Source organism: Gobius niger (assembly GCF_951799975.1).
Source record: "Gobius niger genome assembly, chromosome: 7".
In the NCBI taxonomy this organism is placed as follows: domain Eukaryota; kingdom Metazoa; phylum Chordata; class Actinopteri; order Gobiiformes; family Gobiidae; genus Gobius; species Gobius niger.
The window spans coordinates 16829553-16842504 of record NC_136858.1 but is presented as its reverse complement, the minus strand read 5'-3'; the positions used below and the strand labels follow the sequence as shown (position 1 = coordinate 16842504).

Here is a 12952-nt window from a genome sequence, read left to right as displayed (position 1 = left end):
TTCTTAATTCGAGTGTGGCATTGAATTAAAGCGTGTGAGCTGTGGGCGATATATCAAACTGAATAGGCATGTCTCCATGTTGCTGTAACATGTATCAGCTTCTATGTAGGTGGGGGACTGCAGGAGTCAAAGCTGGTATTTTTTTCTAAATCCAAAGTAAACCAAAGAAAACATGCACCTGTGTGAAATTGCATATTCATAAAGAAACTTGATTGGGCTCCCGTTTCAAAAAAAAAAAAAAAAAAAATCAATCTATGTAATCAGAAGGTATTCACGAAAGCGATCAAAAAGTCCAATCTTTGAAACTAAATATTAATATTCATATATTTGCCAATCATTTCATGCACCTGCAGAAGCCATTTCGTACTAGTAATCACAACCGCATGACAGATTTCATCCGACCCAATTGTTCATTTCAATTTTGTATAAAGAACTATCTGATTACTTAAAACTGTCATGAGGAAAAGACAAAATGGGCAATTTATACACCTGGTATAAAGTCAGTGGAAAGCTGTCTACAACCCAGTATGGACGACAGCTTGATAAGCTTTTTCTATGATGGAAAATGGCAGTATGATTGAGCTCACGCAAACATAGTCTGAAGTTGAATATGCAGCAAATGCAATCTGTCTAAGTATTTCTACCTGATCCACTATGTAAGAGGACTGCTGGCGTGGCAGGCTGTTGAAGGGCGGCACCCTTGAGGGCGAGAGTACGGAGGTGTGGACGGGCAGCAGGCGGTGGTGAGCGGGCAGAGGGGGCAGAGCGGGCTGGCCCACACTCAGAGACGCGGGCATGGGCTGACTGATGTGCAGCGGCTGGTACAGGGGGAGTCTGCGCAGGCTGTGGGAGTGGAAACTGTGAGTGGGCAGGAGAGGCTCCACGCTCATGAAAGACGGCTGAAAGAGACACAGAGAGGGCATTTGTTTTAGTATTTCAAGGATAAATGAAAGTTTTTTTTTCTAATGACAAAAGAAGAAAGTTGAATTTAAGCTGTTAGAAGCGGCCCCAACTCGTTTCTTGCTCTCACAAACCCTCCCGCACATCCCGAAAAAAAAGTTGAGTTGTTTTTTGGCAATTGTCTGAATTCCTTTGATTGTCTGAATATCTAAGCAGTAATAGGTAACTCATGCCCCTAGAGGCCACAAGCGCCACTGCAGGTGTCGTAGTATGTTGCGTTATTTTCCTCATTAATCGTCTATGAGAGTAAATACAACGCTGACAGAAAAGACAAAGGGAGAGAGGGATATTGTACTCATATGTACCCAATTAAATCATGGAGATATTTTTTTTTCACTCTGGCTGTAAATACTGCTAAAGTGGCGCTAGCCCACAGTTAGCTTTGCCCGTTAGCCTGTTAGCTTCTTCTTTATGATTCTATTGGTGTGTATTGCGCCTCCGGGTCGGAACAGGGAAAGTTGCAAGGGTGGTTTTCTGGCCAGAGACACCAGGGGGAGATGAAAGACCCCCCAATCACCCCCAGAGGCACTACGAAAAGAATTTACTGAGGTAAACAAGTTACTTTAACCCTAACCCTAACCCTAACCCTAACCCATACCCTATTTGAAATGTACATGTTTTGCTTTGTTATATAAGTAAAATTACTTTTTAAAATAATATTCTATTCATTTTAAGAAAATACGTACAACGCAAAACAATCGGCTCTCCTGCAAAGCGTATCTGTCAAGTTCGGAACAGGTGGTCCAGAAGACATTTCCATGTTTTGTATAATAGCCAGTACCAAAAGTGCTTCAGAAAAGCAGTCTTAATAAAATTCATTTAATTCATAAAAGTCATTTCTTTGTAGCGTTGCATTGTTCCAAGATTGAAGTCATCATGGATCATTGTAAACCCATTTCCGGACCAGACTGATTAAATTTGTGCATCGACGTTACATTTTCATGACATTTGGAAAAGTATTCAAGAGAACTTCATGGACCTGAGTTCAACCACATGTCCATAACAGCTGTTATCTTTCGGCACATTCGGAGATCCAAAACTGGTGGCGGGGGGTCAGCGCGCACTTTAGTCCCTTTAGAAGCTGTTAATATTGAGCGACATCTGGACATTAGCATAACAATGAACCATTTCTCATTTCTTATTTGATTAAAATATGTTACTATCCGAATGACTTGCAATCACGTCAATAAGAACCAACTTATTTTCTATCAATGTCTCTGATAAACCCCCCCCACATCACAAATAAACCCCCTGTGTGGCTGTAATTGCTATATCCAGGGTCTGGCTATTGCATTTTAATGGGACAATCTGCCATTCATGAGTCTTCTGCCTGCTGCGCTGTCCACAATAGGCTCATAATTAATAATTGAAGAGATAGAAATGCACAAAGCAGCATGCCTTCACCTTGTGCCGTCAACAATCCAGACCTGAGCAGGAGCGTGCCGTGGCTTTGCAAACAGAGTTTGTCTGTGATTGACGTGCGCCTTGGTGTTGGATTACGGCTATACATGGTCATTTGAGATCATGCAGAACAGTACAGTGTATGGAGAGAACACAGAGGGACAAACCTTGTAAATATTGGCGGTAGATGGTTTGGGGGGAGGTTTGCGGAGCGATGTCGGTCGGTACAAAGAATGGGAGCGGATTGGACTGGTCGGTCTACCCGTCTCCATGGATCTAGTGGAAAAAAAAGCAAAAATCATGTTTTCTTAATTATTGAAGAGGTGTAAGAAAAGCATGACTTTAATCTCATAACCTGATATAATTTGCTAATTTATCATAAGAATTACAGAGAATATCAGGTATACTAAATGATAATATACTAATAAACATGTAAGCATAAGATATAGACTTTTTCCCTGAACTGAGTATATGTTCAGCGTTACCCAAATCTAAAAGCTTCTAGAGAAAATGTGCTCAGTTAAGGCGGGGGTTAAGAGGTTAAATTCAAACTCAAATCTAATCATGTTATTTGCATTTTTCAGTTTACTTGGGTCATACTTTGGTCCTATTTTAGATCTATATTTATACCTGGCATTGTACTTTTTTCTGCAAAGTGTTTGAAAACCACAGGCCAACAGCTATTAGAAACAGATGATTGAAAAAACACCACAAAGAACAACAACAGCTATGATTTCAAAGTAATTCTGTACCTGAGCTTCTCTAAGGTGCTCTTCTTGTTGGCGAACAGGAGGCGCAGCAGAGTCTTCCTCTTGAGGAAGACCAGTCCGGTGACGAGCAGGAGGCTGAGCAGGGTGACCAGCACCGCCACAGTGATGATCACACTGTCGGCTGATGCCACATATGACAACACGCACATTAATACACACACACGCACATCTACAGCACAAGAGCGACAGGACACACACCGTTAATGTTAGGCCCGACAAGCGTTTCACTGTTGTTTTTGGAATGTACTGTGGGATGGAGGATGGAGGAGAATGAAGGAGGGCCAAAAGTTCAAAGCAAATATTAACAGGGAGGGAAAATAGACATTGCAGGTTCTTTTATTATATGCTGTTCAGGCTCCTTATCTAAGTTTATATATACAAATGTGTCACATGTGTTACACAATATTAACAATAACTGACACTTGAATGCTTCAGCTCAGCAAAAGTCGCAGTACAATCTCTAGAACTGAAGAGCTCATTTGTGTAACTAGATTAATGGGGGAGGAGGCTTGTGATTTCCTTAAAAATCTATTTTAAAGCTACAGTATATATTTAAGCAAATCATTCTCCATCAGATCCTCATAACTTTGTTTCACTACTAAGATATGCAAATGTTCAATTCATCATCTGCTTTTGCAAAAGAAATGTTCATTAACCCCCGCCTTAACCGAGCGCATTTTCTCCAGTTCAGCGCTACCCAAATCTAAAGGTTTACAGCCGATTTACAGCCAGCATTTGAAAGCTAAGACCTACAAAACTCATCTAAATGGATCCTTTTCCTCGTGCTGTTGCTGTGTTGTGGCATTTCTGTTGCTTTTTCGTCATGCTTTAGTCTAATATTTTTTGCTATTTTGACACTTTTTTCAAGAAGCTTTTAGATTGAGGAAAAAAACTGGAGAAAATGTTCTCGGTTCAGGTGGAGATTAAGAAGTTCTAACAGATACAGAGCTACAGTCATATAAAGTTATTCACAGACTGATTGCAAAAGCCACTTAACAACACAAAAGATAGAAAAATCTTACAACAAAACTAATATCTGAACTGTAGGCACTGTTCTATCTTTGTTCTCGTATACAAAGAGTATAATACATTACTACTATTTTAGGAATATGAGGAACTTAAATATGTTTTTGGCATGAATTGTCGCATGAGTGAAGGATGACTACAGTACCTGCCAGTCTCATTGGTCCACTGTCAAGGCTCCCCCCAAAGCCTGCCTTCTCACAGAAAGGAGGAGCCCAGTGCGCCTCACAGTGGCAGTTCTTCTTATTGTTGCACACCTGTAAAAAGAAAACATGGAAACTATTGCTTTAATCTTAACTGGTGCTTCTTATACCTCTTATTTGTTAAGTGAAGTTCCTATTTCATTGAAATACATTTGCGATGTAATGTCCAGAACTTGTAGTGATGGGTAAAACATGTGTCCGGGGTAGTCCATCCCTTTTAAAGCCTTGCGTTTCCAGAGCAGGAGTCTGATACAAGAGGATTCCCGGGGGCGACTTGAGGCGGTCCAGCTGTCAGTGGAGGAGCAGGCCGCGGGGGACTTGTACATTTAGCTCCAAAAGAACCAGCGCAGCGCCTTCAGTGCTCCTACAGGCCCGGGACACTCCTTCAAACCCCGGGGTTAAGAGGCACTTGGGGAGAGTTTTGATTGAGTAGGAACCCTATCTGTATTTGTGTAGTGGAATACGGCACTTGCACAACACCTCGTTGAAACATGAAATATAAAGGGAAGGGAGTTATCTAAAGAGAGGTCTTTGACACGAACCTAGCGGAAACATCTGGCTTTTATCATCATCACTCCGGCTGTGGTTTTATCGGGCAGCTTTGATAGGGGAAAACAACTCAATATGTTCTCTTTATGTACAGTAACATCCAGGATCAAGAGGCAATTTGTACATGTCAAACACTCGAATAAAAAGAGGAAACTAGATCTGCGGATAGTGCCTTCAGAAGAAGGGTGAGTTGATAGAAGAGTTCAAAACATGTGCCATACCTTTATAAAGTGAGAAAAACGAGTAGAGGTACTTCAAAATGAGGGGATTAGGGACTACCAAGGACATAAGCCTAAAAGCGCCAACGCGGGTGTATCTATATAATGTTTATGACTGTATATTCCGGACTATAAGTCGGTCCGGAGTATAAGTCGCACCAGCCAAAAAACGAATAATGAAGAAGAAAAAAACATATAAGTCGCTCCAGTGTAAAAGTCGCACCAGTCTTGGCAACTACCTGGGAATGGAGACGTTTACAAGCCTCTCTTGGCATCACGTTGTTCCTCCAGCTGTGGCCATCTAGCTTTTAGCTCACGATTAGCTTTTTTTGTTTTCTTGCGCCGTTTTTCGCCAGTCCCTCACAAATTTCTCGCTCACTCCACACTTTTTTACTGCAGCTCGTTTACCGTTTAATTCATTTTCAGTGGTACAGAAGTAGCTGATACTGGTACACAAGCCTAGAGCGCCCTCTAGCGGCTGCCAGCGTGAAAATAACAAACATGTGAAAATATATATTTTGATATATAAGTCGCACCTGAGTATAAGTCGCACCCCTTGCCAAACTAGGAAAAAAATATTATAGTCCGGAAAATACGGTAGCCTCTAACCACCCGCCTTAACGAGTGGATTTTCTCCAGTTCGGCTTTACCCAAATCTAAAAGCTTCTTAACTGGAATGTTTACAGTCTATAGGCCTCATTTACAAGACCTTGAGAGCCTACACAGCCATCTTTTCCTTGCGTTATTGCTGTATTGCTGTGTCTTTTTTCAGGTTCTTTTTCATCTAATTTCTGCATTTTTTTAGTTGAGTTTTTCACATTGTTGATAATTTTTGTCACATTTTTGTTGCTCTTTTGCACCCTTTTTGTGGCTTTTTTTTCTCCTGTGTTTTTGTCACATTTTCACATATTTTTTGTCATTCTTTTGTTGTGTTATGATGTCACTCATTGACGCTTTATTTGTTGCGTTTCCATGCTCGTTTTCTTCTAATATTTGTCGCTATTTCGACGCTTTTTTCCAGACAGATTTTCGATTTGTGTGAAGCCAAACTGGAGAAAATATGCTCGGTTCATGCACAATGTCTCTTTTCAAAAAAACTAAATAAATATCATAACAAAATAAATCCTTCACAAACTTTTAAACGACTGTGTGATGGACAACCTTTCCATAACTGACACAAAAAAAAAAAAAAAACTCCACTTCGACGCAGCGGTCTAATGAAGACAGACGGGGTAAAAAGCGACGAGCGGCTGCTAAAACGACATCGTAAAATACTCTGTTGTGTTTAGGAGCCGTGGACTGACTGCATTTCTTAGGTGACTTTAGTGAAATGCGCCGGATTCACAGGCTCGTTTAACAGTTTGACAAGCCGTAGTGTCTAATTAACACCCAAAGCTGTATAAGAACGACTTTGCACTCACCCCACGTCCGTTGCACTTCCCGGAGCACTCGTGTACGCCAAACACGCTCACGTTCTGGCACTGGCGGTTCAGGCACACCTATAAAAGACACAATAATTCAGGCAGTTTGAGAGGAAATAAATTCAAATAAATAATAAAAAAGAGCTGTATTGCAGGTAAATTTTTATAGGACCTCCATGGCTTAAGCTAAATGTCAGGAAAGATTTATAAGCTTTCTGCACGCAACGCCAAATGAGCGATGCTCACTTACTGAGGGATTTCACAAGTAAAGCAGTAAAGGTAATACTGGCTGGTAAAAAAAGGCGCTCTCGAGCATCGCCCCCAGTGTGCTTTATAGCAGGAGTTGACATGGAGTTTTAAAAGTGAAATGTTGTTTTGTGGGTTTGGAAGACGATTTGATTGCTTTAAAACTGCCGAGTTATATGGTATGGCACATAGGAACACATTAGTATTACATCCAGAGACCGTAATGCGTTTTAAAATGGTGCAATTGGAAAAGATCTTAAACAGATTTATGTTTATAAACCACACAGAATGCAGCAGAGCGGCAGAGGCCTATGCGCTGACCTCTTGTGGCTGGGGTTAGTATTACAGTAGAAACTTTTTAACACATTTAGTTACCTTACTAGCAGACAGAAGTCGATGCTGAACTTAATAAAATATTGAAATCAAGCATAAAATGTCCTTGTAAATACTTCTGTAACGACACTATGTAAGTACACAGTAAAACATTTCATGACGTGCCAGGGGAACCCATGGGAAATGAAAAAGAAATATAAAGCAAAGGTTTTACTTTAATATTTAAACTCTGGAATGATGCAATTTAGTGCAATTGTGTGGTACAGGTGTTAAACTGCAGTGAGTAACGCAGAGAAAAATCAGATATTCATGCTTGACTTGTAAATGTCATACCGCCTTTGCTATGCAAGGTCTCGTCAGATCTCAGAAGCTCAGCAAGGTTAGGCAAGTACCTGGGTGGGAGAGCATGAGGGTACAACAGGTGCCTGGGTGAGTGCTGTGTGAGTGAGTGCTTAGTGATGGTCGGAGGAACCAATGGCACAGATCCACAGCCTCAGGGCAGCTGTGGCAACAATTGTAGCTTACCCCAACTGAGTATGGAGTGAATGAATGATGCACAAAATTGTAATGCAACTTTGAGCTCCTGGAAAAGACTAATGCATAAAAACAATATACAGTATATACTGTATATTTAACAGTTGTATAGATTATGACCAAAAGCTGCTGTGTCTGCTACATTTGAGAGAGTTACACTGTTGAAACTGCAGCAGGTGATACATCTGGGGTGAAGCGCCTGCTATAAAGGCTCAGTCCAACAGACAACAATATCACGAAGGAAACTTAAAACAGGTGCAAAGGTGTAAAGGTGGTGGGCAGATAATCACTTTGCTCTGCCTGTTGGGTAAAGGGTTTGCATGTGGTTAAACGTTAAAAACTAAATTTTAGAATGATTCAGTCCATTTCAGTCAAACTCATGACCTCATTGGCACACACATTTAACAACTTTTGGGAATGAACAAAAGCCTATGACAAAAGAGGCACCTCAGGGCGTCAGAATCCAGTGTAGCACTTGGCACAAGAAGAATGTGTGACTCTTGTTCATGCCTCGTCGAGACAACAGCCAGTCAACAAGCTGACCTGGCACTGTCAGCCCACAGGGGCAGGGGGTGCTTTGGCACCACGAGTCAAGAGCTAATGCCAGCGCTTTATGAGGACTTCCAGGAGTCTAAGAGCCCACAGTTGTGCCTCTGTCTCCAGCCAAGATTCCATCACATAAGCCTGGATGATGGATGGACTGGGAACCATCAAGTCCCAGGCAGTATTGGCAGCTAGAGGTAGGGTAAGTAATGTTGGCATAATTCAACACCCAGAGCACACCCACTTTCTTTGAATTTCCAGAACTCCACCAAGAACAAGAGGGGAACATCAGGAGTTGAAATACAGTTAATTTATGACCCAGTTTACCATTTTTTGTTAGAGTTCGGATCTAATGAGATGAGAATATGCATGCATACTACTGATTACGTCTTTCATATTATACCCTTTCTTCAAAGCAAGAGTCTCTCCTTAGTCGTCATTTCCTATATGCAGCAGGCATATTCGCAACAAAGCCTCACTCACCATCCCATCTCCACACTTGGTCCCGGCCAGAACCAGTCCAGGGTCGGGCATGTCGTCCCCGAGATACACATGAGTCCCCCTGCACAGAATGCGACCCCCCTCCTGCAGCGGGATGTTGGTCTCAATGGACACTGCGTTTGTCCCGATCACAGGGCGATTGGCTCCACCCTGGCACTGGATTTTACCACATTTGGCATCTCTGCGAAACACACAAGAACCAAGAGGCATGAAAAATGGAAAATGCTCATCAGTCACAAACAAAATTACTAAGGATGAGCCGTGAGAGATGCTGCTCGAAACTACTGGGATGTTATTAGCGTCTTATCAACACAAATCAGTTCGGGAGAAAAAAAAAAAATTCTCATGAATGATTAAGTGTTGTCTCTTGGAAACATGTACACGTGTTTTCAGATCACGTATCAAACACCAAAAGTAAAAAGAAAATGGACAACGAAAGGATAATGTCAAGTATCAAGAAGAAAATACAAAAATAAAAAACTCTTGATAATCGACCATCTTCTTGAAAACATATCCAGTTAGTTGTAAGTGGGCCATCAGACACTTCATCAAGCCGGCACGTTGTAATTTGTGCGTCCAAAATGTAACAGCGAGTGGGCAGCTTAGAGGGAACGAACCATTTTCTCGCCACCAACGAAATGACTTAGTTTCAGATCACGACGGCTTATATATCAAACGAATAGAATGACATTATTTTTTGACTGAATTTATGTGGCAGTACTCTGCATATTATCAACCAACCCCTCATAAAGTTGCAGCCCTAGTTCAGAGCAGCTGCACGTCGCCTTACCTCGCCTCACATTTGGCGAAAGAGCCTTTGGAATCCTTCCCGCAGTTCCCATAAGGGTCTCCTGCAGAGTTGACTCTCTCAAAGCAGATCCCCGGAGCAGGCTTGGCTCCTGCACTCAACACAGGAGGAGACGGAGTAAGAGACGTGAGTTCATCCAGATATCAAATTTAACGCTTTTTAAATGCCAATGCAATGCTGCCGATTCAATAGTTTTAAGGCTTTCTTTTTTGCACAATCCATTTCATCTGAGGAAATCTAGTTAGAACAAGTGTGGATACAGGAGCGTGAAGGATGGATTGGGAGTAAGTTACCTGGCCCCCACAGAGTGATGCACTGCTGCTCGTGCGTCTGACAGATGCCGTTGTAGCAGTAGCCCTCCACGTCCTGGCAGGAGTGTCCGTCGTGGAGGTAAACGTTGGCGGGACAGTGGGGGCTGGCACCTGTGCAGAACTCGGGCAGGTCACACGAATTGCTGGACTCTCGACACATGGTCCCAGCCGGTTTGAGCTGGGAATAAACGTGCAACAAAGCTGCTATTCATTTTTCAGTTGTGGCAATGAAGTAAAAAAAAAAAAAAAAACAGCAAAGGGATACAGATGGGACATGACAAGCTTGGTGTGTTGCAAGAGAAAGAGTGGTTATGGCTTTACATGTTTAAAATCTGCATCTGTGGCAATGTTTAAAGCTCTTAACCCTCGCCTAACCGAGCTCAGTTTTTCCAGTTTGGCACTACCCAAATCTGAAAGCTTCTTGAAAACAGTGTCAAAAATGAAGCGAAAACAAGGATGAAAACGCAACAGAAAAGTATCAAAAAGTGCTATAAAAAAATGGACAAAAAAGTGGCAAAAATGGGATGAAAACGCAATAAAAATGCCACAAAACAACGCGAGGGAAAAGATCCATTTAGATCAGTTCTGTCGGTCTTCCAAATGAGGCGCTACACTGGCCTATAGGCTGTAAGCTCCAGTCGAGAAGCGGCAATATTGAAAGAATATAATCTACTCAGTACAAGTTCACCTCTTTTTCCTGTAGATGAAATTTGACTCAGGGAAAAGTCTGTGGACAGAAAAGCCTGCAGCCTAAGTGCACTTAAACATATTTTTCAAAGGTTCTCTGTCAGATATCTGCGATTCATGGAAATAGGTTTTCCTCGTCAAAGGAAAAAGAAAAGCCTCCTTTGATAAGATGGAAGTGAAGTTTGTTTCAGATTTTCTTGGCCTTAGTAATGTTGGGCAAATACAAAAAGTGACAAATGTATTCGTATCCGGGGACATGCTGTTTTAAATCAGTTACACTCACAGTAAAGATATTTAGTAAACTAGCTTGAATCTGTCCAAAGCTTTATATATTGTGAATGTTGTTTCTCACCATACAATCCTCACAGCACTGTCCATGGGCACACACTGCGTCTCCCTTCAGTGTACACGTTGTGGCGTTACAGCAAGGGTTCATGCATTCCTGACAGAGAAAAGAGAGAAAATGGCAGAGTGGTTAGCAAAGACACATGCCGTCACTGCCTTGACGCATATCCTCACAGGACACTGCATGATGAAGACTTTTCCAGCAGGTCAGCGGAGCACATTTCCTGTCTGGAGAGTCCTTTCCTCCTCGACTTGACCCACTGACTTTTGGGTGGAACGTTTGAAAAGGAGAACCAGGAAATGGTGTAGATACAAAAATAAATGCTGCTCAATGGTGCTGGGCCTTGATGGGAATTGTTCTGTGAGCTTGCGCTAAAACAAAGAGCCTCACCTTTTTTTAAACAAATTAACTATTTACAAAATGTATAGAAACATTTTGTAACAAGGCATTTCAAGACTGAAAAACATAACTTAAAGCAGAACTAAGCAACTTTTTTTTTTTACCTTAATTAATCCTTTTCCTAGTCCCTCTGAGGGTGATGCAAGTATTAATGGATGATTGTCTTTCATCTCCCCTTGGTGTCTCTGGCCAGAAAACCACACTTGCAACCCTGCCTCCGACCTGGCAGCCCCAATACACACTAATGGAAAACATCTCCCTCGCTGCTCTCAGTTGTCAACAAAATCACTTTTGGCTCGCTAAGTCCTGACTGTATTCTGTCTACAGCTTTCGGTTTGTTGATGAACATTTTGCAAAACGTTGTTATTTGGTTTATCACGATCTGAAGAAGCTAACAGGCTAGCGGGCAAAGCTAACTGCAGGCTAGCACCACTTTTGCAGTATTTACAGCCAAGTTTGAGCAGAAAAAAAAAATCTCCACTGTATAATTGGGTTGTGGCACAATGTACAATATCCCTCTCTTCTCTTCTTTCTCTTTTCAGCGTAGTATTTACTCTCACGGACAATGAATGAGTACAAAAAAAACGCAACATGCCACGACAGCTGCAGTGGTGCTTGTGGCCTCTAGGGGCAAAAGTCACTTAGTTCTGCTTTAACTTTAAGAATTCAAATCTAGAGCGAAAAATACGCCAAATTCCTGTGAGAGTTTCCAAAGCGGCTAACTGCTATGTTTCAAATTGGTCAGTAGTTTAAACATTCATTATTTACTTTGTTTTGTGCAACACCAAAAAAGTATTGTGGTTTGTGGAGCTTGCATGACCATTCTCACAAACATAGCATTATCTGGCTACAGGGAGCAAACAGCTCGAGATGAGAGGAGGTTCACAGGTTACAGCTCAAAGAATTTTGGTGAAAGACTTCTTTTTTTTTATTAGATGACAAAGCCCATAAAGCGTGTTAGCGAAGCAGTGTGACACTCCGCGCTATTATCGTCATCAGCGCTCCTAAATGTGTCGGTCTAATGAAAACGCATGTTGATGACTGATGCTATAGCTGCATTGTTGCCCGTCTTATTTTCAGCTAATCGTTGTTTTTATGAGTTTGGCTGTTTATCTTTTCACCGCTGATGTAAGTGTTTTGTTTGAAAAGGGGAGAATATTTTTCGTTTTATTGCGCAGACTAATGCGCGGGTAAATCATGCAGCTTTTATGCGGTGACATCATTGAGGCTAAAAGGGGCAGAATGGAAGAATAAGAGCTGGACGGGGTAAAGGGGGTGGATTGGATTTTAGTATTGCCAATATCGGAAATGTAATTCATCAAACATATCGCCCCTCTAAATAAGAAACTGTTTTTCTACTCTGTAGTGCTTTTGTGAGTTTGCAGAGACAAATTCTTGCTTGTTAGATGCATTAAAGTAAGAATGAGGCGATAATCCCTTCCTGCAATAACACTTACTATAAATATATTAAAAACAACATTTACCAGAAAATGTCGCATATACTCGGATGTGATTTAATCTTGAACGTCACCTAAAAGGTTATCTGATCTCTGACTGGATTTAAAAGGGATATGTCATGAAAAATCAACCATGACCATATAATATCATTGGATGTATTCTGAGCTGTCCTGCACTTAAACTACATTTATCACGACACCATGGATTTGTTAGCAAAAAATGGTGGCATCTATCTCATTTT

At 41.5% G+C, this 12952-nt stretch overlaps 1 protein-coding gene across 2 annotated transcripts in view; it reads right to left on the bottom strand.

Annotated features, from left to right (window-relative positions):
- The window catches only part of adam12b (ADAM metallopeptidase domain 12b), a 92318-nt gene that overhangs the window by 7212 nt on the left and 72154 nt on the right, over positions 1–12952 (bottom strand). The window contains exons 13-21 of one of the 2 annotated variants that reach the window (XM_079559549.1): positions 10861–10950; positions 9804–9999; positions 9493–9601; positions 8685–8883; positions 6546–6623; positions 4303–4411; positions 3114–3300; positions 2529–2637; positions 645–899 (exon numbers count right to left, since the gene is read on the bottom strand). In XM_079559549.1, the coding sequence (XP_079415675.1) occupies positions 645–899; positions 2529–2637; positions 3114–3300; positions 4303–4411; positions 6546–6623; positions 8685–8883; positions 9493–9601; positions 9804–9999; positions 10861–10950 (1332 nt within the window). The remainder of the gene's footprint in view (positions 1–644; positions 900–2528; positions 2638–3113; positions 3301–4302; positions 4412–6545; positions 6624–8684; positions 8884–9492; positions 9602–9803; positions 10000–10860; positions 10951–12952) is intronic. The other variant, XM_079559550.1, reaches the window with a different exon arrangement.